Raw genomic sequence first — 27,416 nt, 5'->3', positions numbered from 1 at the left:
TCGTCTTGGTCACCTGCCTGTCCAGGTGAGGCTGTGTCTACATCGTCTTGGTCACCTGCCTGTCCAGGTGAAGCTGTGTCTACATCGTCTTGGTCACCTGCCTGTCCAGGTGAAGCTGTGTCTACATCGTCTTGGTCACCTGCCTGTCCAGGTGAGGCTGTGTCTACATCGTCTTGGTCACCTGCCTGTCCAGGTGAGGCTGTGTCTACATCGTCTTGGTCACCTGCCTGTCCAGGTGAGGCTGTGTCTACATCGTCTTGGTCACCTGCCTGTCCAGGTGAGGCTGTGTCTACATCGTCTTGGTCACCTGCCTGTCCAGGTGAGGCTGTGTCTACATCGTCTTGGTCACCTGCCTGTCCAGGTGAGGCTGTGTCTACATCGTCTTGGTCACCTGCCTGTCCAGGTGAAGCTGTGTCTACATCGTCTTGGTCACCTGCCTGTCCAGGTGAGGCTGTGTCTACATCGTCTTGGTCACCAGCCTGTCCAGGTGAGGCTGTGTCTACATCGTCTTGGTCACCTGCCTGTCCAGGTGAGGCTGTGTCTACATCGTCTTGGTCACCTGCCTGTCCAGGTGAAGCTGTGTCTACATCGTCTTGGTCACCTGCCTGTCCAGGTGAAGCTGTGTCTACATCGTCTTGGTCACCTGCCTGTCCAGGTGAAGCTGTGTCTACATCGTCTTGGTCACCTGCCTGTCCAGGTGAGGCTGTGTCTACATCGTCTTGGTCACCTGCCTGTCCAGGTGAGGCTGTGTCTACATCGTCTTGGTCACCTGCCTGTCCAGGTGAGGCTGTGTCTACATCGTCTTGGTCACCTGCCTGTCCAGGTGAAGCTGTGTCTACATCGTCTTGGTCACCTGCCTGTCCAGGTGAGGCTGTGTCTACATCGTCTTGGTCACCTGCCTGTCCAGGTGAGGCTGTGTCTACATCGTCTTGGTCACCTGCCTGTCCAGGTGAAGCTGTGTCTACTCCCCAAATGGCAACCTATTCCATATATGGTGCTCTACTCTTGACCAGAAAAGTTGTCAAAAGTTGTGCACTAAAATAGGGCAGGGGTTCTCAAATGTTTTTCTGGGGCAGGGGACTCCTTTTTTCATCAAGGACCCCCCTCATAATCAGAACACAACTCAAGTGAGATAAACATAGCATACAAGGGTGCGATAATTACGAACATAAGCAACCATTCAAATTTAAACAGTTTCTCCGGCTCAAAATGCGTATCGCCCAATTAATATTGTCGATTGACCTGCATGTGACAACGCTAAATAGCAGTTGGTCCCATCAGATAATATGCCACACGTTAGCCTTATGCTAACCTCCCAGGTAGGTGGCAATGATCACATCCTAGAACAAATGCTTTGTCAGCCTATCAAAGATCTTAGACTTTATATCCACCAATCGATGGCATTTCTTAAAATAAGTCAACCCTGGTCACTAGGGAGATATTTTAAACCTACAAATTTAAGGTTTACTTTTTTTTTCTCCATTGATCTGTAACACAATGTGGAGAGCCAATATTGCCCTGATGTATCTTTGACTAGGCTACTAGCTACTAGCTAACAACAGTTTCACGTTTTCAAATACATAACAAAAATCCCATGTTAATGTTCATCTGTTTCACACACATCCATATACTTTAGTGGAAAGTTTAAAAAAAATATATATTTAAATAAAATAATAGTTAAATAGCAGTCTTGCTATTACCATTGTTTCTAAGTGGCACACTGCTAAAGTGGTTGACTTGAAATCAATAGTGCATTTTAATCATGGGTTCGAGACCCCCTCACATCAAGCATTTTCTGTTGAGGGAAAAAAAAACTGTTCACTCCCGGTCTTCAAAACTATTAGGAGTGTGGTATTCAAAACCAATGTCACGAAGTCGATGTATATAATAACGCATAGCCTGTAAAACGCTGTAGGCCTGCATGTAAGTGTAGCCTACACAAGAATACATCTTACTAATGATAGCCTACACAAACGTCTCTTAGCCAGGAGAGGGCGTAATCACTCCCTGGGTAGGCTCCACCATGCGTTCACCTCCCGCCTCCTGGAAGCCGAGGCTACAGTACATATGGAATAGGACCACGGTAGTTAACGAGGTCCATTATGAATTGAGGTGTACCATATAATTCCCCATATTCATTAGCAGGTTATAACATAAGGAAAACGCTATTTGATGTGAATGAATGTAGCTCCGTTGGTTGGAGATCCTATAGTAGCTAACCTACAGAAAAGGCTAATCAGAGAGTTGTCAAATAGAACTAATTCCCCATCAGATAGATTTACAGAGTCGGCTCCATTAAGACCGTCTGTTCCAGTCCCTCGGACTCGCAATAAAACGTATTTAAAAAATTACTTCAATACTGCCATCTGTAGGATGATAACGAGAGTGCAACCTATAATCAATCCCACTGTACACATGGGCACGGTCATCCTCCTCGAGTCAAATAACGTATAGCCTTAAGTGACAAAGCAGATGCCTCCCGAGTGGCTCAGTGGTCTAAGGCGCTGCATCGCAGTGCTAGCAGTGCCACTAGAGATTCTGGGTTCGAGTCCAGGCTCTGTCGCAGCCGGGGCGCGACCGGGAGGCCCATTGGGCCACGCACAATTGGCCCAGCGTCGTCCAGGTTAGGGGAGGGTTTGGCCGGCAGGGATATCCTTGTCTCATCGTGCACTAGCGACTCCTGTGGCTGGCCGGGCGCAGTGCACGCTAACACGGTCGCATAGGGCTAAACGTGTGCCATTTTATCTGGGTGAGGTTAGCATTGGGCTAAACGTGTGCCATTTTATCTGGGCGAGGTTAGCATAGGGCTAAACGCGTGCCATTTTATCTGGGTAAGGTTAGCATAGGGCTAAACGTGTGCCGTTTTATCTGGGTGAGGTTAGCATAGGGCTAAACGTGTGCCATTTTATCTGGGTGAGGTTAGCATAGGGCTAAACGCATGCCATTTTATCTGGTTGAGGTTAGCATAGGGCTAAACGTGTGCCATTTTATCTGGGTGAGGTTAGCATAAGGCTAAACACGTGCCATTTTATCTGGGTGAGGTTAGCATAGGGCTAAACGTGTGCGTGCCATTTTATCTGGGTGAGGTTAGCATAGGGCTAAACGTGTGCCATTTTATCTGGGTGAGGTTAGCATAGGGCTAAACGCGTGCCATTTTATCTGGGTTAGGTTAGCATAGGGCTAAACGCGTGCCATTTTATCTGGGTGAGGTTAGCATAGGGCTAAACATGTGCCATTTTATCTGGGTGAGATTAGCATAGGGCTAAACGCGTGCCATTTTATCTGGGTGAGGTTAGCATAGGGCTAAACACGTGCCATTTTATCTGGGTGAGGTTAGCATAGGGCTAAACGTGTGCCATTTTATCTGGGTGAGGTTAGCATAGGGCTAAACGCGTGCCATTTTATCTGGGTGAGGTTAGCATAAGGCTAAACGCGTGCCATTTTATCCGGGACCAGCTACAAGTTAGCATTCTGTCACGTGCAAGATAAATGAACGATTTTAATTTGCTGATACGCCGGATGAAACTGTTTACATTTAAATGGTTGCTTATGTTCACCAAGTACGGCCCCAAGGGAGTTTTACTATGACTGTGGCCGGGGCGAACCAAGTCCTGAGCCCTGGGGAGGAACATATTAAAGGCCCGCCACGAGAAAATTTAGCCGTTTTTGTATTTTGTATTCTGTAATTCTACACATTTTGTCATGGGGCAGAGAGATGCTTTGTTGTTGGGTAACAATTAAGTACGTTACTGTGATTGTTTCAAATAAAACGGTCAAAAATAAACAAAAAGAGCTTCTTAGCAAAGAGCCATTTCTAAAGCAAGAATTTTTCTAGGAGTGGGAGTGGTCAGAGTAGGGGGGGGGGGGTAACTGAAAACAAGCTGTTATTGGCAGAGAGATTTGAAACTCTCTTTCTTATTGGCTGCCGTTTTACGTGCTCCTAACCAACTGTGCTATTTTGTTCGTTTTTTTGCGTTGTTTGTAACTTATTTTTTAAACTTATTTTGCTTATGATCGAAAATAACTTCTGGTCATCAGAACTGCGATTACCCCAGTCACCCAAATCACAGACTGTTCTCTCTGCTACCGCACGGCAAGCGGTACCGGAGCGCCAAGTCTGGGACCAAAAGTCTCCTTAACAGCTTCTACCCCCACCCCCCACCCCAAGACTGCTGAACAATTAATCAAATGGCCACAAATTACATTGACACCCCCCCTCCACTAAACTCACTGTTTATTATCTGTGCATAGTCACTTCACCCCTATCTACATGTACAAATGACCTTGACTAACCTGTAACCCCCGCACATTAACTCGGTACTGATACCCCCCTGTATATCGTCTCGTTATTGTTATTTTATTGTGTTACTTTTTAATGATTTTTACTTTAGTTTACTTGTTAAATATTTTCTGAACTCTTTATTGAACTGCACTTTCGGTTAAGGTCTCTACACCTGTCGTTTTCGGCGCATGTGACAAATAAAGTTGGATTTGATTTGATTCATTCATTTACCGCCTGGTGATGTCTCCAGGCGGACCAAAAGTCCATCCCACCAAAACAGGATTTCAGATTTCAGGTCTTATCAAACAGCTCTTACACTTAAAGGGCCTTATCATAGTTTTCACAATTTCACAGTATTATTCCAACCTCTAATATATAACACATAGGAAAATCACATTTTTGACTGCACTAGGCCTTTAAGAACATACATTTTAGGTTAATAATATTACATTGTATTACACACCACAAACTTATTCCACAGATCCATATGTGAAAATGTGTGTTTAACCTGTTGTTGTTAGTAATATTAATAAGATATTCTTTGTCTTTTTAAATATATATTTTTTATATATATATTTTGAGATATAGCCGCAGACTCCGTGTCAGTACCTCCGTGGACCCCACTTTGAGAACCCCTGAAATAGGGTGCCATTTTGAATGTAGGCTGTGTGAGTTTCTACAGGCTGTGTGAGTTTCTATAGGCTGTGGTGAGTTTCTACAGGCTGTGTGAGTTTCTACAGGCTGTGTGAGTTTCTACAGGCTGTGTGAGTTTCTACAGGCTGTGTGAGTTTCTACAGGCTGTGTGAGTTTCTACAGGCTGTGTGAGTTTCTACAGGCTGTGTGAGTTTCTACAGGCTGTGTGAGGTGAGTTTCTACAGGCTGTGTGAGTTTCTACAGGCTGTGTGAGGTGAGTTTCTACAGGCTGTGTGAGTTTATATAGGCTGTGTGAGTTTCTACAAGCTGTGTGAGTTTCTACAGGCTGTGGTGAGTTTCTACAGGCTGTGTGAGTTTCTACAGGCCGTGTGAGTTTCTACAGGCTGTGGTGAGTTTCTACAGGCCGTGTGAGTTTCTACAGGCGTTTCAGGACCCGTTGAGTCTGTGCCATACAGCCACCACCTTCTCGGGGTGAGACATGCTATCCCTCCACTGCTCTGCTGCTTCCTGCGTTGGGCTGTCGAAGCCAAGGTGAACCTGCAGAAAAATGTACGTTGTTATGCAACTGGCCTAATCTTCGAAACGCAAACACTCCACGTGGTTACTGGTGTGTGTGCCAGCGAGACAGGCAGAGCGTTTGTGTGCATGGATAGTGGCAATAAGAAGAAACGTCGTACGGAACAACAGAGTCAAACAGATTCAGTACGTTAAGCCGTTATCACCTGTCCGAGGAAGTGTTTTCGTCTGACAGAGCGGCGGCTGTACAGTTTGACTGACAGCAGGAAGCTCTGGTCCAGAGCCAAGGGGAAGTAGAAAGACTCAGTCCAGGTCAGCTGACCCCCGGAGGACTTCAGGACGTGAGTCTTCTTCTTCATCACCACCCTGCCCAACAGCTGCATCTCTATCTTCACAAAGAACGCTGTTTCACAGACGAGGAAGGAAGGGACACACACACACACACACACACACAAACACACACAAGCAAAATGGTTACTCGTTAGCCTCGGAAGCATAAAGGCTTCTGACGTACCAGACGGGATTTGTAAGGATGGCCACTCAAGACTATTCATCATTCAAATAATTTCAAATGTTTTCGAAGAATGATGTACTTGAATGGACATGTAGGTGGTCAGATCCAGACCTGGGTTCAAATCCTATTAGATATATTTCTCAAACATTCAGTATTTGCTGCTGTAGCCTGCCCGGAGTGCCTGGTTGTGGCCAGGGTTGGCACTTGTTGGACTTTCCATCGAGCACAGCTACATTAATTTTTATTTTTATTAAATAACATTTTGAACCCATGTCTGGTCAGGTGAAATAGACACCTACCCTGCCTGAGTGGAGCAGGGAGGTTCTGGGCAGCGAGGACCTGCAGTTGGATGCGTCCGTTAACAGGCTGGAAACAGGTGGCCAGGTGCAGCTCAGCGTGACACACCTGGAGAAAGACGGACAGGATGAAGAGGAAAACCTCAGACACTGGAGACTGGACACATTTCCTACCAACAACCTCATGTTGCTAAACACACTGGTGCCATCCCAAACGCCTGTACTTGGTTAGGTAGCTAATGCGGCGTGACAACAACGTGATTTGGAGGTATGGTAACGCCAGACTAGGTAACGACGTGACAACAACGTGATTTGGAGGTATGGTAACGCCAGACTAGGTAACGACGTGACAACAACGTGATTTGGAGGTATGGTAACGCCAGACTAGGTAACGACGTGACAACAACGTGATTTGGAGGTATGGTAACGCCAGACTAGGTAACGACGTGACAACAACGTGATTTGGAGGTATGGTAACGCCAGACTAGGTAACGACGTGACAACAACGTGATTTGGAGGTATGGTAACGCCAGACTAGGTAACGACGTGACAACAACGTGATTTGGAGGTATGGTAACGCCAGACTAGGTAACGACGTGACAACAACGTGATTTGGAGGTATGGTAACGCCAGACTAGGTAACGACGTGACAACAACGTGATTTGGAGGTATGGTAACGCCAGACTAGGTAACGACGTGACAACAACGTGATTTGGAGGTATGGTAACGCCAGACTAGGTAACGACGTGACAACAACGTGATTTGGAGGTATGGTAACCCCAGACTAGGTAGCGACGTGATGACAACGTGATTTGGAGGCATGGTAACGCCAGACTAGGTAACGCCAGACTAGGTAGCGACGTAACAATTCCCATCCGAAAGACAGCACCCTACACAGGGCAATGTCCCCAATCACTGCCCTGGGGCATTGGGATATTTGTACATATATAAAAAAAAAATAGTGAACAGGGTGCCATTTGGTACGCATCCAATGCTGCATCAGAGAGTTGGCTCTTAATGACATTCCCATTACCAAGTGACACATGTCCCCTGCTTCTCTTTTCAGCAGACAGCCACTGCTTTTCAGCCGGAGCAGGACCCGTTTCAGCCACAAGGCGGACATGTTGAGGTCTGACAACAACAATATGTAGAAGGACGTTTCCTGTTACGGTAAGTACAGTCCATAACCTTTCTTAAACTTCCTGGACTGTGTATACAGGTGTAGGATCGTAATTTGATCACCCTGTTGCAGGCAAAAATTCCCCTGCAATGCAGGACATGTAAAACTTGTAGTGTATTTGAGGTTTAAAAAGGTTTCTGAAGTTTGTAATTTCCACTTTGAAGGTTCGGATTTGAAAACGGTATCAACCCGTTCAAAAATATCCATTAATTATAATCCACATTTTCTGTTGCCGTATGATTATTTTCCAGATGCAGCTCAAATTAAGATCCTACATCTGTACCTCAGATGCCTATAATGTCCATTAAAAACCATTATTACACAAGGCTATTTCTAAAGAATATTATTGCATCAATTGCTTCTAAATCACCTGATCTCCGTCAACAACTCTCCACATAATGAGCCTGTAACCCCCGTCAACAACTCTCCACACAATGAGTCTATAACCCCCGTCAACAACTCTCCACATAATGAGCCTATAACCCTCGTCAACAACTCTCCACATAATGAGCCTATAACCCCCGTCAACAACTCTCCACATAATGAGCCTATAACCCCCGTCAACAACTCTCCACATAATGAGCCTATAACCCCCGTCAACAACTCTCCACATAATGAGCCTATAACCCCCGTCAACAACTCTCCACATAATGAGCCTATAACCCCCGTCAACAACTCTCCACATAATGAGCCTATAACCCCCGTCAACAACTCTCCACATAATGAGCCTATAACCCCCGTCAACAACTCTCCACATAATGAGCCTATAACCCCCGTCAACAACTCTCCACATAATGAGCCTATAACCCCCGTCAACAACTCTCCACATAATGAGCCTATAACCCCCATCAACAACTCTCCACATAATGAGCCTATAACCCCCGTCAACAACTCTCCACATAATGAGTCTATACCCCCATCAACAACTCTCCACATAATGAGCCTATAACCCCCTTCAACAACTCTCCACATAATGAGTCTATAACCCCCGTCAACAACTCTCCACATAATGAGCCTATAACCCCGGTCAACAACTCTCCACATAAATGAGCCTATAACCCCCGTCAACAACTCTCCACATAATGAGTCTATAACCCCCATCAACAACTCTCCACATAATGAGTCTATAACCCCCATCAACAACTCTCCACATAATGAGCCTATAACTCCCGTCAACAACTCTCCACATAATGAGCCTATAACTCCCGTCAACAACTCTCCACATAATGAGCCTATAACCCCCGTCAACAACTCTCCACATAATGAGCCTATAACCCCCATCAACAACTCTCCACATAATGAGCCTATAACCCCCGTCAACAACTCTCCACATAATGAGTCTATACCCCCATCAACAACTCTCCACATAATGAGCCTATAACCCCCGTCAACAACTCTCCACATAATGAGTCTATAACCCCCGTCAACAACTCTCCACATAATGAGCCTATAACCCCGGTCAACAACTCTCCACATAAATGAGCCTATAACCCCCGTCAACAACTCTCCACATAATGAGTCTATAACCCCCATCAACAACTCTCCACATAATGAGTCTATAACCCCCATCAACAACTCTCCACATAATGAGTCTATAACCCCCATCAACAACTCTCCACATAATGAGCCTACATAAAAGCTTTTTTCTAAAGATGCATGTATTGTATCCACTGTTTCAAATACACACTCTTCATAGGACAGGTTAGTCTATTTCAGAAAGAGGGATACAACTAAAGGGAAGCTCAACACCCTGACCTTGACTACCTGAAATTTTGACCTTTGACCCTAGATGTAATTTATTTGACTCGTATGTATGACTCTGTCTAAGGCCTGTGTTATCTAAGGGCTTGGTTGGGTGCCTTAAGAAACTGCAAATAAGCCAGTGCGTCATAGTTGGGCAGTAAAAGGAATCATGAAAGCAGCAGCTGGGACCAAGACGATACTCCCAGTGAACAGGTTGGTGTTTAGAGGGATACTCCCAGAGGACAGGTTGGTGTTTAGAGGGATACTCCCAGAGGACAGGTTGGTGTTTAGAGGGATACTCCCAGAGAACAGGTTGGTGTTTAGAGGGATACTCCCAGAGGACAGGTTGGTGTTTAGAGGGATACTCCCAGTGAACAGGTTGGTGTTTAGAGGGATACTCCCAGAGGACAGGTTGGTGTTTAGAGGGATACTCCACAGAGGACAGGTTGGTGTTTAGAAGGATACTCCCAGATGACAGGTTGGTGTTTAGAGGGATACTCCCAGAGGACAGGTTGGTGTTTAGAGGGATACTCCCAGACGACAGGTTGGTGTTTAGAGGGATACTCCCAGAGGACAGGCTGGTGTTTAGAGGGATACTTCCAGAGGACAGGTTGGTGTTCAGAAGGATACACCCAGAGGACAGGTTGGTGTTCAGAGGACCACTCCCAGAGAACATGGTTGGTGTTTAGAGGGATACTCCACTGACAAGCTAACTAGTGGCTGCAGGTTCGTGAGTGAAAACTTTGGCTTTTTTTCTTAATGAAATTCACTGAATAGAAAACAGGGACTAAATATATAACTGTGCATTCGGGAAAGTATTAAGACCCCTTGACTTTGTCCACATATTCTTACGACAGTTTATTCTAAAATTGATTAAATTGTTTTTTTCCCCTTGTAAATCTACACACAATACCCCATAATGACATCACAATACCCAATCATGACATCACAATACCCCATAATGACATCACAATACCCCATAATGACATCACAATGCCTCATAATGACAAAGCAAAAACAGGTTTTTAGAAATGTTTGCAAATTTATATATAAATAATGAATAAATGAAATATCACATTTACATAGGTATTCAGACCCTTTACTCAGTACTTTGTTGAAGCAACTTTGGGGAGTTTTTGGGGAGTTTCTCCCATTCTTCTCTGCAGAACACCTCAAGCTCTGTCAGGTTGGATGAGGAGCGTCGCTGCACAGCTATTTTCAGGTCTCTCCAGAGATGTTTGATCGGGTTCAAGTCCGGGCTCTGGCTGGGCCACTCAAGGACATTCAGAGACTTTTCCCGAAGCAACTCCTGCGTTGTCTTGACTGTGTGCTTAGGGTCGTTGTGCTGCTGGAAGTAGGGCTGGGCGATATGGCCAAAATATGATATCACGGACGGTATGACGGTATTTTTAGTTTTTCAATAATAAAAGTTCTACCTTTTGCTTTTATGAGTAGGGAGTGACCCCAGTGTGCTTTATGAGTAGTGAGCGATCCTAGGGTGGCAACACATACAGTTGAAGTCGGAAGTTTACATACACCTTAGCCAAATACATTTAAACTCAGTTTTACACAATTCCTGACATTTTAATCTGAGTAAAAATTCCCTGTCTTAGGTCAGTTAGGATCGCCACTTTATTTTAAGAATGTGAAATGTCAGAATAATAGTAGAGAGAATGATTTATTTCAGCTTTTAGTTCTTTCATCACATTCCCAGTGGGTCAGAAGTTTACATACACTCAATTAGTATTTGGCCTTTAAATTGGGTTGGGTCAAACGTTTCGGGTGGCCTTCCACAAGCTTCCCACAATAAATTGGGGGAATTTTGGCCCATTCCTCCTGACAGAGCTGGTGTAACTGAGTCAGGTTTGTAGGCCTCCTTGCTCGCACACGCTTTTTCAGTTCTGCCCACAAATGTTCTATTGGATTGAGGACAGGGCTTTGTGGTGGCCACTCCAATATCTTGACTTTGTTGTCCTTAAGACATTTTGCCACAACTTTGGAAGTATGCTTGGGGTCATTGTCCATTTGGAAGACCCATTTGTGACCAAGCTTTACCTTCCTGACTGATGTCTTGAGATGTTGCTTCAACATATCCACATCATTTTCCTTCCTCATGATGCCATCTATTTTGTGAAGTGCACCAGTCCCTCCTGCAGCAAAGCACCCCCACAACATGATGCCTCCACCCCCGTGCTTCACGGTTGGGATGGTGTTCTTCGGCTTGCAAGCTCCCCCTTTTTCCTCCAAACATAACGATGGTCATTATGGCCAAACAGTTCTGTTTTTGTTTCATCAGACCAGAGAACATTTCTCCAAAAAGTACGATCTTTGTCCCCATGTGCAATTGCAAACTGTAGCCTGGCTTTTTTATGGCGGTTTTGGAGCAGTGGCTTCTTCCTCGCTGAGCAGGAATTGAAATACATCCACAGGTGTACACATTGACTCAAATGATGTCAATTAGCCTATCAGAAGCTTCTAAAGCCATGACATTATTTTCTGGAATTTTCCAAGCTGTTGGAATTGTGATACAGTGAATGATAAGTGAAATAATCTGTCTGTATACAATTGTTGGAAAAATTACTTATGTCATGCACGAGGTAGATGTCCTAACCGACTTCCAAAACTATAGTTTGTTAACAAGAAACTTATGGAGTGGTTGAAAAGGTTTTAATGACTCCAACCTAAGTTGTATGTAAACTTCAGACTTCAACTGTATATTCTAAGTGATTTCAGTGAGTCTTTCTCCATTCTGATTGGTTTATACTGTTCAATTCAACTTCAACCAAAATAAATTTCAGCACTTTTATAATTTCTGCATTTTCTGCACTCAATTACAGCGGGGGAAAGTAAAAGTAAAGATATGTTAATAGAAAATGACTTGAGGAAAAGTGAAAGTCACCCAGTAAAATACTACTTGAATAAAAGTCTAAAATTATTTGGTTTTAAATTTACTTAAGCATCAAAAGTAAATGTAATTTATAAAATATACTTAAGTATCGAAAGTAAAAGTATAAATAATTTCAAACTCCTTATATGAAGCAAACCAGATGGCACCATTTTGTTTTTTGTTTTTCAATTTACAGATAGCCAGGGGAACACTCCAACACTCAGACATAATTTACAGATAGCCAGGGGCACACTCCAACACTCAGACATAATTTACAGATAGCCAGGGGAACACTCCAACGCTCAGACATAATTTACAGATAGCCAGGGGAACACTCCAACGCTCAGACATAATTTACAGATAGCCAGGGGAACACTCCAACGCTCAGACATAATTTACAGATAGCCAGGGGCACACTCCAACACTCAGACATCATTTACACAAAGCCAGGGGCACACTCCAACACTCAGACATAATTTACAGATAGCCAGGGGAACACTCCAATGCTCAGACATCATTTACAGATAGCCAGGGGCACACTCCAACACTCAGACATCATTTACAGATAGCCAGGGGCACACTCCAACACTCAGACATCATTTACAGATAGCCAGGGGAACACTCCAACGCTCAGACATCATTTACAGATAGCCAGGGGCACACTCCAACACTCAGACATCATTTACAGATAGCCAGGGGAACACTCCAATGCTCAGACATAATTTACAGATAGCCAGGGGCACACTCCAACACTCAGACATCATTTACAGATAGCCAGGGGAACACTCCAACACTCAGACATCATTTACAAATAGCCAGGGGCCACACTCCAACACTCAGACATCATTTACAGATAGCCAGGGGCACACTCCAACACTCAGACATCATTTACAGATAGCCAGGGGAACACTCCAACACTCAGACATCATTACAGATAGCCAGGGGCACACTCCAACACTCAGACATCATTACAGATAGCCAGGGGCACACTCCAACGCTCAGACATCATTTACAGATAACCAGGGGAACACTCCAACACTCAGACATCATTTACAGATAGCCAGGGGAACACTCCAACACTCAGACATAATTTACAGATAGCCAGGGGAACACTCCAACACTCAGACATCATTTACAGATAGCCAGGGGCACTCTACAACACTCAGATATCATTTACAGATAGCCAGGGGAACACTCCAACACTCAGACATCATTTACAGATAGCCAGGGGAACACTCCAACGCTCAGACATAATTTACAGATAGCCAGGGGCACACTCCAACACTCAGACATCATTTACAGATAGCCAGGGGCACACTCCAACACTCAGACATAATTTACAGATAGCCAGGGGAACACTCCAACACTCAGACATCATTTACAGATAGCCAGGGGGACACTCCAACACTCAGACATCATTTACAGATAGCCAGGGGCACTCTACAACACTCAGATATCATTTACAGATAGCCAGGGGAACACTCCAACACTCAGACATCATTTACAGATAGCCAGGGGAACACTCCAACGCTCAGACATAATTTACAGATAGCCAGGGGCACACTCCAACACTCAGACATCATTTACAGATAGCCAGGGGCACACTCCAACACTCAGACATCATTTACAGATAGCCAGGGGAACACTCCAACGCTCAGACATAATTTACAGATAGCCAGGGGCACACTCCAACACTCAGACATAATTTACAAATAGCCAGGGGCCACACTCCAACACTCAGACATCATTTACAGATAGCCAGGGGCACACTCCAACACTCAGACATCATTTACAGATAGCCAGGGGAACACTCCAACGCTCAGACATCATTACAGATAGCCAGGGGCACACTCCAACACTCAGACATCATTACAGATAGCCAGGGGCACACTCCAACGCTCAGACATCATTTACAGATAGCCAGGGGCACACTCCAACACTCAGACATCATTACAGATAACCAGGGGCACACTCCAACACTCAGACATCATTACAGATAGCCAGGGGCACACTCCAACGCTCAGACATAATTTACAGATTGCCAGGGGCACACTCCAACGCTCAGACATAATTTACAGATAGCCAGGGGAACACTCCAACACTCAGACATCATTTACAGATAGCCAGGGGCACACTCCAACGCTCAGACATAATTTACAGATAGCCAGGGGCACACTCCAACGCTCAGACATAATTTACAGATAGCCAGGGGAACACTCCAACGCTCAGACATAATTTACAGATAGCCAGGGGCACACTCCAACGCTCAGACATAATTTACGGATAGCCAGGGGAACACTCCAACGCTCAGACATAATTTACAGATAGCCAGGGGAACACTCCAACGCTCAGACATCATTTACAGATAGCCAGGGGCACACTCCAACGCTCAGACATAATTTACAGATAGCCAGGGGAACACTCCAACGCTCAGACATAATTTACAGATAGCCAGGGGAACACTCCAACACTCAGACATCATTTACAGATAGCCAGGGGCACACTCCAATGCTCAGACATAATTTACAGATAGCCAGGGGCACACTCCAACGCTCAGACATAATTTACAGATAGCCAGGGGAACACTCCAACGCTCAGACATAATTTACAGATAGCCAGGGGAACACTCCAACACTCAGACATAATTTACAGATAGCCAGGGGAACACTCCAACACTCAGACATCATTTACAGATAGCCAGGGGCACACTCCAACGCTCAGACATAATTTACAAACAAAGCATTTGTGTTTTGGTGAGTCTGCCAGATCAGAGGCAGTAGGGATGAACAGGGATGTTCTCTTTATAAGTGTGTGAATTAGACCATTTTCCTGTCCTGCTAAGCATTCAAAATGTAATTAATATTTTTAGGGTTCAGGGAAAATGTATGGAGTAAAAAGTACAGTATTTTCTTTAGGTATGTAGAGAAGTAAAAGTTGTCAAAAAATAAAAAAAGGTTGGAGTCATTAAAACTTGTTTTTCAACCACTCCACAAATTTCTTGTTAACAAACTATAGCGTTGGCAAGTCGGTTAGTACATCTACTTAGGGCAACATGCTAAGAAAAGGCAAACTAGCTGTTTGCTGATGTAAGAAACACAAACTAATATTGTAATTATAGAACGCTAGTGGATTTATATTAAGAAGCAAAGTGAAAACAGCATTGTTGTCGTCAACATTGTTCCATGTGCTGCATTGACCATGTAGACTGAACACAAGTGTCTCGTGGTTGAGGAACATCAAATGCTGCTCCTTGAGTGACAGGGGGCGTGGCTAGGTCTGTGTGGAAAGAGCGGAGAGAGATGACTCAAGAAGCAAAGTACTTGGTGGAGTTCTGCAAATATTTTTGTCCTTCTGGAAGGTTCTCCCATCTCCACAAAGGAACTCTGGAGCTCTGTCAGAGTGACTATCGGGTTCTTGGTCACCTTCCAGACCAAGGCCCTTCTTCCCCAAATGCTCAGTTTGACTATCGGGTTCTTGGTCACCTCCCTGACTCATTTTTACACGCTTCGGTGTGACTCGGTTGGTTGATCAAAATCCACAAAGTTCCAATCTCAGGCCGGACACTCAAAACCACAAGGCCACTGAGTTGGAATAGATTTTCTAGTCATCCTTTCTATGCTGTACAACTCTATACTCACAGTGGTCTTGGAAAGAGGGCTGAGCTCCATCCAGTGCTGTGTCTCCTCAGGGCCCAGCTGTCTGAGGGAGAGGACACACTCTGCCACCGTTCTCTTCCTGGGGTGGTGGGTCTGCAGCCGGAATACCAGAGCACTGCAACGCAGCTGCTGCAGCCGCAACGTAAACACAAAGGTCTCCATGAAGACTGTGTCCTGGGAGGGAGGGAGGGAGGGAGGGAGGGAGGGAGGGAGGGAGGGAGGGAGGGAGCAGAGATAGAAGATTAGGATGGTACTCCACTCTGACTAGTACCTGGTAGATTAGGACGGTACTCCACTCTGACTAGTACCTGGTAGATTAGGACGGTACTCCACTCTGACTAGTACCTGGTAGATTAGGATGGTACTCCACTCTGACTAGTACCTGGTAGATTAGGACGGTGCTCCACTCTGACTAGTACCTGGTAGATTAGGACGGTGCTCCACTCTGACTAGTACCTGGTAGATTAGGACGGTACTCCACTCTGACTAGTACCTGGTAGATTAGGACAGTACTCCACTCTGACTAGTACCTGGTAGTATGTTATCAGAGAGGATCACATTATTTCTTCACTTACTCGTAGAACCAAGTGGAGCAAAAAGCATCAACAGTGCAAATGGAGGAATCCTGTTCTCACTTAATTTCCAGCCATTGACTCTTCAGGCCTGCAACAGCTCAGCAACAGAAACACTGCGCTCAATAAGAGGCTAAACTACCAGTGAGAACTAAAAGCCAGTGACGTGGAGCTCAGAGGAGATCTCTCTGTCTCTCTCTCTCTCTCTACCTATCTATCTATCTATCTATCTAGCTATCTATATCTATATCTATTTTCCTTGGTTTTGGGGTGGCAGGGTAGCCTAGTGGCTAGAGAGTTGGACTAGTAACCGAAAGGTTGCAAGTTCAAATCCCTGAGCTCTCGTTCTGCCCCTGAACACTGTTCCTAGGCCGTCATTGAAAATGTGTTCTTAACTGACTATATAAAGGTTCTTAACTGACTATATAAAGGTAAAATAAATAAAAACATCTGGGCCCGTATCCACAAAGCATCTTAGAGAATGAGTGCTGATCTAGGATCTGTCCATATAATCTTATTCATTCATTCTGATCTAGGATCTGTCCATATAGTCTTATTCATTCTGATCTAGGATCTGTCCATATAATTTTATTCAATCTTATTCTTGTCCATATGATCTTATTCATTCTGATCTAGGATCTGTCCATGTAGTCTTATTCATTCTGATCTAGGATCTGTTCATATAGTCTTATTAATTATGTCTAGGATCTGTCCATATAGTCTTATTCATTCTGATCTAAAAGGCCAAACTGATTCTAGACCAGCACTCCTACTCAGAGACGCTTTGTGGATACATGACCAGGTTAGCCTATGTAATGCCCAGGGGAGAGGATGGAAGAACGTTAGTTGCCAGAGAGAATAACTTTTACTTTCTCCCAGACAGACATCTAGACAGATGTTAAATAACTTACCGGAGATCCTTCCTTGACGGAGCTCTTGAACTGTACTGGTTTGCTCATAGTGATGATGCCTTTAAAGCTCATCTGCTGCTGCTCACTGCTGTTCTGAGCGAGGGACACATCCTTACACTGAGAGAAGGAGAGAAATAAGACTTAGAGGTCTGGCTACAGAGTTAGAGGCCCGGCTACAGAGTTAGAGGTCAGTCTACAGAGTTAGAATCAAATCAAATCAAATTGTATTTGTCACATACACATGGTTAGCAGATGTTAATGCGAGTGTAGCGAAATGCTTGTGCTTCTAGTTCCGACAATGCAGTAATAACAAGTAATCTAACTAACAATTCCAAAACTACTGTCTTGTACACAGTGTAAGGGGATAAAGAATATGTACATAAGGATATATGAATGAGTGATGGTACAGAGCAGCATAGGCAAGATACAGTAGATGGTATCGAGTACAGTATGTACAAATGAGATATGTAAGTATGTGAGTATGTAAACAAAGTGGCATAGTTTAAAGTGGCTAGTGATACATGTATTACATAAGGATACAGTCGATGATATAGAGTACAGTATATACGTATGCATATGAGATGAGGTCAGTCTACAGAGTTAGAGGTCTGACTACAGAGTTAGAGGCCCGGCTACAGAGGTCTGACTACATAGTTAGAGGCCTGGCTACAGAGTTAGAGGTCCGGCTACAGCGTTAGAGGTCCGGCTACAGCGTTAGCGGTCTGACTACAGAATTAGAGGCCCGTCTACAGAGTTAGAGGCCCGGCTACAGAGTTAGAGGCCCGGCTACAGAGGTAGAGGCCCGGCTACAGAGGTAGAGGCCCGGCTACAGAGGTAGAGGCCCGGCTACAGAGGTAGAAGCCCGACTACAAAGTTAGAGGTCTGACTTCAGAGTTAGAGGCCTGGCTACAGAGTTAGAGGTCCGGCTACAGCGTTAGCGGTCCGGCTACAGAGTTAGAGGTCCGGCTACAGAGTTAGAGGTCCGGCTACAGAGTTAGAGGTCTGACTACAGAGTTAGAGGCCCGGCTACAGAGGTAGAGGTCTGACTACAGAGGTAGAGGCCCGGCTACAGAGGTAGAGGCCCGGCTACAGAGTTAGAGATCTGACTACAGTAGGTATCATAGTGTATTTATTATACAGACACATCTAACCAAGTGTCTCAGGAATTCTCTTGTTTTTTGGGTGGAAGTAATTTATTTGTTAGTGTATCTACGTTGTGATCGTATTTTGTGATATGATCAGACCTTCTAATTTGTGATCGGAACGGAAGTGGTTGTTAATCTACTTTACATTTGAAAAATAAACTCAAAGCAGTGATTATTTTTCTTCACTAAAATACCTCTCAAAGCAGTGATTATTTTTCTTCACTAAAATACCTCTCAAAGTAGTGATTATTTCACCTCAGTAAAACACTTCTCAGAAGTTAACAGAGTAGTGACTTGTGAGAGAGAGGAGAAATTGAGATGGAGTTTCTGGTCCAACAATCTGAGACAGAGGCTCCATTCAGTCACCTAGCAGGCAGGTACAATGGGCCCTTCAGTCCCATGGGACTGCCCCTTCCTCCCGCGGCCTATAACCGTACCTGTACCAACGTGATCCACACCTGCTCCAGGGCCTCCTGGTAACTCAGCCGGACACACACCTTCCCCAAGTCTCTCTCATCTCCAGACAACGTGATGGACTCTACAAAGACAGACACATGTCGGTTCAATGGAAAAAAACAACAGAGAGACATGTCGGTTCAATGGAAAACACCAACAGAGAGACATGTCAGATCAATGGAAAACACCAACAGAGACATGTCAGCAAAATGGAAAACACCAACAGAGAGACATGTCAGATCAATGGAAAACACCAACAGAGACATGTCAGATCAATGGAAAACACCAACAGAGAGACATGTCAGATCAATGGAAAACACCAACAGAGAGACTGGTCAGATCAATGGAAAACACCAACAGAGAGACATGTCAGATCAATGGCAAACACCAACAGAGAGACATGTCAGATCAATGGAAAACACCAACAGAGACATGTCAGATCAATGGAAAACACCAACAGAGACATGTCAGATCAATGGAAAACACCAACAGAGAGACATGTCAGATCAATGGAAAACACCAACAGAGACATGTCAGATCAATGGAAAACACCAACAGAGACATGTCAGATCAATGGAAAACACCAACAGAGACATGTCAGATCAATGGAAAACACCAACAGAGACATGTCAGATCAATGGAAAACACCAACAGAGACATGTCAGATCAATGGAAAACACCAACAGAGAGACATGTCAGATCAATGGAAAACACCAACAGAGAGACATGTCGGTTCAATGGAAAACACCAACAGAGAGACATGTCAGATCAATGGAAAACACCAACAGAGAGACATGTCGGTTCAATGGAAAACACCAACAGAGAGACATGTCAGATCAATGGAAAACACCAACAGGGAGACATGTCGGCTCAATGGAAAACACCAACAGAGAGACATGTCAGATCAATGGAAAACACCAACAGAGAGGCATGTCAGATCAATGGAAAACACCAACAGAAAGACATGTCAGATCAATGGAAAACACCAACAGAGAGACATGTCAGATCAATGGAAAACACCAACAGAGAGACATGTCAGATCAATGGAAAACACCAACAGAGACATGTCAGATCAATGGAAAACACCAACAGAGAGACATGTCAGATCAATGGAAAACACCAACAGAGACATGTCAGATCAATGGAAAACACCAACAGAGACATGTCAGATCAATGGAAAACACCAACAGAGACATGTCAGATCAATGGAAAACACCAACAGAGACATGTCAGATCAATGGAAAACACCAACAGAGACATGTCAGATCAATGGAAAACACCAACAGAGACATGTCAGATCAATGGAAAACACCAACAGAGAGACATGTCAGATCAATGGAAAACACCAACAGAGAGACATGTCAGATCAATGGAAAACACCAACAGAGACATGTCAGATCAATGGAAAACACCAACAGAGAGACATGTCAGATCAATGGAAAACACCAACAGAGACATGTCAGATCAATGGAAAACACCAACAGAGACATGGCAGATCAATGGAAAACACCAACAGAGACATGGCAGATCAATGGAAAACACCAACAGAGACATGTCAGATCAATGGAAAACACCAACAGAGACATGGCAGATCAATGGAAAACACCAACAGAGAGACATGTCAGATCAATGGAAAACACCAACAGAGACATGTCAGATCAATGGAAAACACCAACAGAGACATGTCAGATCAATGGAAAACACCAACAGAGACATGTCAGATCAATGGAAAACACCAACAGAGACATGTCAGATCAATGGAAAACACCAACAGAGACATGTCAGATCAATGGAAAACACCAACAGAGACATGTCAGATCAATGGAAAACACCAACAGAGACATGTCAGATCAATGGAAAACAAGCTCTTGAACATGAACAAATCCATCTGCATTTGTGCATTGTGAAATTCTTGATGTACATGTGTGTGTGTGTGTGTGTGTGTGTGTGTGTGTGTGTGTGTGTGTGTGTGTGTGTGTGTGTGTGTGTGTGTGTGTGTGTGTGTGTGTGTGTGTGTGTGTGTGTGTGTGTGTGTGTGTGCGTGCATTGTGTGTGTGTTCTATTTTCCTCCTAAATAAAAAATAATAATTCTGACAAAGTCTGTTAGGAAGTGGATTGTTGTCTTTGTTCTGTTGTCAGGGTTTAGGGTTTCCTTTATATTGGTTACCAAGGCTACGACTGGGGTGTGTGTGTGTGTGTGTGTGTGTAATGGTTACCAAGGCTACGGCTGTTCTCCAGGGAGTCCCTCTGGGAGGACGATGCACTGCTGCTCTGGACACTGGACACACTGTCGTAACGCTACAATGGGACACACACACACACACACACACACACACACACACACACACACACACACACACACACACACACACACACGTGTTAGGCCCTGGACACACTGTCATAATAAACACAGAGACAACCTTGCGTGACATTAAAACATGAAATCAACAGGACATGAACAGGATGTTCAAACAGACTGAGTATTATTATCTCTGCATGAATACACTACATATTACACTACATAATACACTACATATTACACTACATAATACACTACATAATACACTACATAATACACTACATAATACACTACATATTACACTACATATTACACTACATAATACACTACATAATACACTACATAATACACTACATAATACAATACATATTACACTACATAATACACTACATATTACACTACATATTACACTACATAATACATAATACACTACATATTACACTACATAATACACTACATAATACACTACATATTACACTACATAATACACTACATATTACACTACATAATACACTACATAATACACTACATAATACATAATACACTACACAATACACTACATAATACACTACATAATACACTACATAATACATAATACACTACATATTACACTACATAATACACTACATATTACACTACATTTTACACTACATATTACACTACATATTACACTACATAATACACTACATATTACACTACATAATACACTACATAATACACTACATAATACATAATACACTACATAATACACTACATAATACACTACATAATACATAATACACTACATATTACACTACATATTACACTACATAATACACTACATATTACACTACATATTACACTACATATTACACTACATAATACACTGCATATTACACTACATAATACACTACATAATACATAATACACTACATAATAAACTACATAATACACTACATAATACATAATACACTACATAATACACTACACAAAACATAATACACTACATAATACACTACATAATACACTACATATTACACTACATATTACACTACATAATACACTACATAATCCACTACATAATACATAATACACTACATAATACACTACATAATACATAATACACTACATAATACACTACATATTACACTACATAATACATAATACACTACATAATACACTACATAATACACTACATAATACATAATACACTACATAATACACTACATAATACATAATACACTACATATTACACTACATAATACACTACACAAAACATAATACACTACATAATACACTACATAATACACTACATAATACACTACATAATACATAATACACTACATAATACACTACATAATACATAATACACTACATATTACACTACATAATACATAATACACTACATAATACACTACATAATACACTACATAATACACTACATAATACATAATACACTACATATTACACTACATATTACACTACATAATACACTACATAATACACTACACAGCAACAGCTAGACTTCCCCCATATTACACTACACAGCATCAGCTCAACAGCTAGACTTCCCCGATAAGGCATGAGAGCAACTAACAATACAACACACTAAGCATCCAATCACAAAGTTCTGGCCCAGGTTCCACCAGGTACAGGATGTGTTCTAAATGACTCCCTATGTCCTTTATAGTGAACTACTGTTTGTCCAGGGCCCATAGGTCACTACGTAGGGAATAGGGAGCAATTTAGGATGCAAGCCTAATATCAGTACGCTGTGAAACACGTAGTCAAACTGAAGTTTATCACGTTATTTATCACGAGGTTCTGTACGATAGATTGTAATGTACGATAGATTGTAATGTACGATAGATTGTAATGTTAATCGTGTTTTTTTTTTTTTTGGGGGGGGGGGGGGGGGGGGGGCGAGACATGAGACCAAAAGTATTCATAACAAATACACACAATATATATACCCGGTAACCAACGGTGTTGTTGATGACTGGCGATTACGGTACAATACAATACACCTCATATTACTAATACAGCCAAGAGGACCCCACCCAGACCAGCCCTAACCAAACCTTACATATTATTGTGATTGATTACCACTCCATTCAACACAATCAACAGAGCTTTGCGCCGTCTTTCAGAGGCCGAGAGGTGAGTGACGGTCGATGGAAACCATGAATGTGGCCGAGCGGGGGGGGAACACAAAGATATGGCAGCTCATAGGTGGATTTAGGCTTTGGCTTACGGAGGAGGCATCACACTGAATGTGTCAGAGGTAAACAATACAGGTGGTTTGGTTATTGCATAAACATCCTCACTCACCTGTATGTGGCTGGGAGGGTTGGAGTTGGACAAGTCAAACAGGGATTTGCTCAGATTCCCAGTCGTCACATTCCCACCTGAAAGCCAAACAAACCGTATTAACGCTAAGATACATTTTCTCCAAATGTGAAAGCTAAGCAAATAGTTACTAAGACACAGGAAAATCTCAGTAATTTGCAATATGATGATGGGATTATTTTCTCTTTATGATTTTACAGTACACACCTGATCCACAGGTCCTGGTCTCTCCTCACACATAAACCAATATGAGCTGGTATTACTTTTCTTATCCGTGATATTACAGTAGACTAGGGGTCAGGGGTGATATTACAGTACACTAGGGGTCAGGGGTGATATTACAGTACACTAGGGGTCAGGGGTGATATTACAGTACACTAGGGGTCAGGGGTGATATTACAGTACACTAGGGGTCAGGGGTGATATTACAGTACACTAGGGGTCAGGGGTGATATTACAGTACACTAGGGGTCAGGGGTGATATTACAGTACACTAGGGGTCAGGGGTGATATTACAGTACACTAGGGGTCAGGGGTGATATTACAGTACACTAGGGGTCAGGGGTGATATTGCAGTACACTAGGGGTCAGGGGTGATATTACAGTACACTAGGGGTCAGGGGTGATATTACAGTACACTAGGGGTCAGGGGTGAAATACAGTACACTAGGGGTCAGGGGTGATATTACAGTACACTAGGGGTCAGGGGTGAAATACAGTACACTAGGGGTCAGGGGTGATATTACAGTACACTAGGGGTCAGTGGTGAAATTACAGTACACTAGGGGTCAGGGGTGAAATTACAGTACACTAGGGGTCAGGGGTGATATTACAGTACACTAGGGGTCAGGGGTGATATTACAGTACACTAGGGGTCAGGGGTGAAATACAGTACACTAGGGGTCAGGGGTGATATTACAGTACACTAGGGGTCAGGGGTGAAATTACAGTACACTAGGGGTCAGGGGTGATATTACAGTACACTAGGGGTCAGGGGTGATATTACAGTACACTAGGGGTCAGGGGTGATATTACAGTACACTAGGGGTCAGGGGTGATATTACAGTACACTAGGGGTCAGGGGTGAAATACAGTACATTAGGGCTCAGGGGTGAAATCACAGTACACTAGGGGTCAGGGGTGAAATTACAGTACACTAGGGGTCAGGGGTGAAATTACAGTACACTAGGGGTCAGGGGTGAAATCACAGTACACTAGGGGTCAGGGGTGAAATTACAGTACACTAGGGGTCAGGGGTGATATTACAGTACACTAGGGGTCAGGGGTGAAATTACAGTACACTAGGGGTCAGGGGTGAAATTACAGTACACTAGGGGTCAGGGGTGATATTACAGTACACTAGGGGTCAGGGGTGAAATTACAGTACACTAGGGGTCAGGGGTGATATTACAGTACACTAGGGGTCAGGAGTGATATTACAGTACAGGGTTAGGGGTCAGGGTGATATTACAGTACAGGGTTAGGGGTCAGGGTGATATTACAGTACAGGGTTAGGGGTCAGGGTAATATTACAGAACAGGGTTAGGGGTCAGGGTGATATTACAGTACAGGGTCAGGGTGATATTACAGTACAGGGTCAGGGGTCAGGGTGATATTACAGTACAGGGTTAGGGGTCAGGGTGATATTACAGTACAGGGTCAGGGTGATATTACAGTACAGGGTTAGGGGTCAGGGTGATATTACAGTACAGGGTTAGGGGTCAGGGGTGATATTACAGAACAGGGTCAGGGGTCAGGGTGATATTACAGTACAGGGTTAGGGGTCAGGGTGATATTACAGTACAGGGTTAGGGGTCAGGGTGATATTACAGTACAGGGTTAGGGGTCAGGGGTGATATTACAGTACACACCTGATTCTGAGCCCCGGGGACTCTTTTTCAGATTGCTGTGTCGTGTTGTTCCGGGAGACATGTTGGGGGAGGAGTCGGGGTTATAGACTATGTGTCTGGCCCCTGACAGCTCCGCCTTCCTCTCTGCATAGGTGCTCCTGGCTGAACCTGGGGTACATAGAGGTTAGAGGTCACAGGTCAGAAGTTACATAACACATTCCCTAAACCTGGGATACACAGAGGTTAGAGGTCACAGGTCAGAGGTTACCTAACACATTCCCTAAACCTGGGATACATAGAGGTTAGAGGTCACAGGTCAGAAGTTACATAACACATCACCTAAACCAGGGGTACACACAGAGAGACTATTGCCACTGTTTGAACATATTGCCATTGTCAATACAGTATGTACATTATGATATTAGCAATAAAACATTAATTGATATACATTTTCACTCTGAGAAAAGCCCAGACAATGGTGGTTGTAAAAAATGTCCACATTTGTGACAGTAAAGACACTGATTGATTGACTTGATACATACTGTGTAGCCCTGGTGTCTGGTAGCCGAGGTAACGTGATCCTCGTGGTTGGATGTAGGAAGGTTTGAACGTGGGGAGGACAAAGGGGATCTCTTTTCCATCCAAGGGGAGTTTAGAGAGGAGATAGTCCTCTGATACCCCTACACCCTTCCTGGGGCCACCTGAGATAGCTCTGGCAGGGGGCATCTTCATTGTAATCACTACAAAGTAGAATAAACCATTATTTTTCCTCAGAGGGACTTCAGTTTACTAAGTAGTAGACATCCATCACATTTTATGGACGGGGCGGCAGGGTAGCCTAGTGGTGAGAGCGTTGGACTAGTAACTGAAAGGTTGCAAGTTTGAATCCCCCAGCTGACAAGGTACAAATCTGTCGTTCTGAACAGGCAGAACGACAGGCCGTCGTTATAAATAAGAATTTGTTCTTAATCGACTTGCCTGGTAAAATAAATCCGGCTGTAGACTATATGGTACTACATTAAAAAGAGATAAAAAATAACACAAAGGATAGAGGCTAATCAATGTATTTTCTTTAATAAACATTTGATAGTAATCCAATAGGCTATTTATTTATTTTTTATATGTATAAAATTAACAATTTACTACCTTGCTGTTCTATCTCGGCGTCCTTGCCTAGGAAGGTCTTGCAACAGTTCTTGATGCATTCCATTGCCATGCCTGTAACAGAGTCGTAATCAGAGTACACAACAGAATAAACAGCAGCACGAAGCCAACTGTAATACCGCTTGAAAGTTTCTGAGAATTTACATTCAAATAACTGACTGCGATTTATCTTTCTGACGACAGAATAGGTCAAGAAATAAATTGACAGGAGTCAGCTATATCTTCTGATGAGAAGAGATACATAGGTAGAAACGATTCCTAGACATTTCAGCAATTATTATCATCTCACAATAACCACATTAGCCAAACTAAAACAAATGTATGAAAACCTGCTAAGCAGATATTCCCGCCCCGGGAAGACGCACAACTTCTTTCAGTACTTCTCTATAGAACAGCTGGAATAGTGGGTATTCTCCCAAACTGTCCTCGTCCTTAACTTCCACTGGAACCACAGACACGTTTTAGGTCCTAGTGCCCGTCGAGTTTAAGGCTGGTTGGTTCTGTTGACATGCTTCCTCTCTCTCCGCTAATGCCCTTCAACGAGACGTTCTCAAGATTAACAAGCTTCCTTCTCCAAAAACAAAATTAATAATAAACATGCAGGAGTCTCAATTGCTTCCTTAATAAAGATAAAGAATGGTATAGTCTGTTCATGTGATCTCCACGTTATAGTCTATTCATGTGATCTCCATGTTATAGTCTATTCATGTGATCTCCATGTTATAGTCTATTCATGTGATCTCCATGTTATAGTCTATTCATGTGATCTCCACGTTATAGTCTATTCATGTGATCTCCATGTTATAGTCTATTCATGTGATCTCCACGTTATAGTCTATTCATGTGATCTCCACGTTATAGTCTATTCATGTGATCTCCATGTTATAGTCTATTCATGTGATCTCCACGTTATAGTCTATTCATGTGATCTCCATGTTACAGTCTATTCATGTGATCTCCACC

The 27,416-nt window shown here is 43.4% G+C and overlaps 1 protein-coding gene across 1 annotated transcript; it reads right to left on the bottom strand.

Moving 5' to 3' along the window:
- Window positions 1-5,362: 5,362 nt before the first annotated feature.
- On the bottom strand, window positions 5,363-26,869 carry LOC139400213 (tandem C2 domains nuclear protein-like). Its single transcript, XM_071145202.1, has 12 exons — window positions 26,783-26,869; window positions 26,436-26,507; window positions 25,832-26,029; window positions 25,311-25,457; window positions 23,422-23,498; window positions 21,029-21,110; window positions 18,794-18,894; window positions 17,212-17,328; window positions 15,711-15,902; window positions 6,266-6,371; window positions 5,659-5,855; window positions 5,363-5,473 (listed from the first exon to the last, which is right to left on the bottom strand). The coding sequence occupies exons 2-12, from the start codon at window positions 26,503-26,505 to the stop codon at window positions 5,363-5,365; spliced, it is 1,398 nt and encodes a 465-aa protein (XP_071001303.1). The 5' UTR covers window positions 26,506-26,507; window positions 26,783-26,869.
- Window positions 26,870-27,416: the final 547 nt, after the last annotated feature.

The sequence above is a fragment of the Oncorhynchus clarkii genome, unplaced genomic scaffold, assembly GCF_045791955.1.
Source record: "Oncorhynchus clarkii lewisi isolate Uvic-CL-2024 unplaced genomic scaffold, UVic_Ocla_1.0 unplaced_contig_3317_pilon_pilon, whole genome shotgun sequence".
In the NCBI taxonomy this organism is placed as follows: domain Eukaryota; kingdom Metazoa; phylum Chordata; class Actinopteri; order Salmoniformes; family Salmonidae; genus Oncorhynchus; species Oncorhynchus clarkii.
Note: the sequence above shows the minus strand (reverse complement) of the source record. Positions and strands in the feature narration are given on the sequence as shown.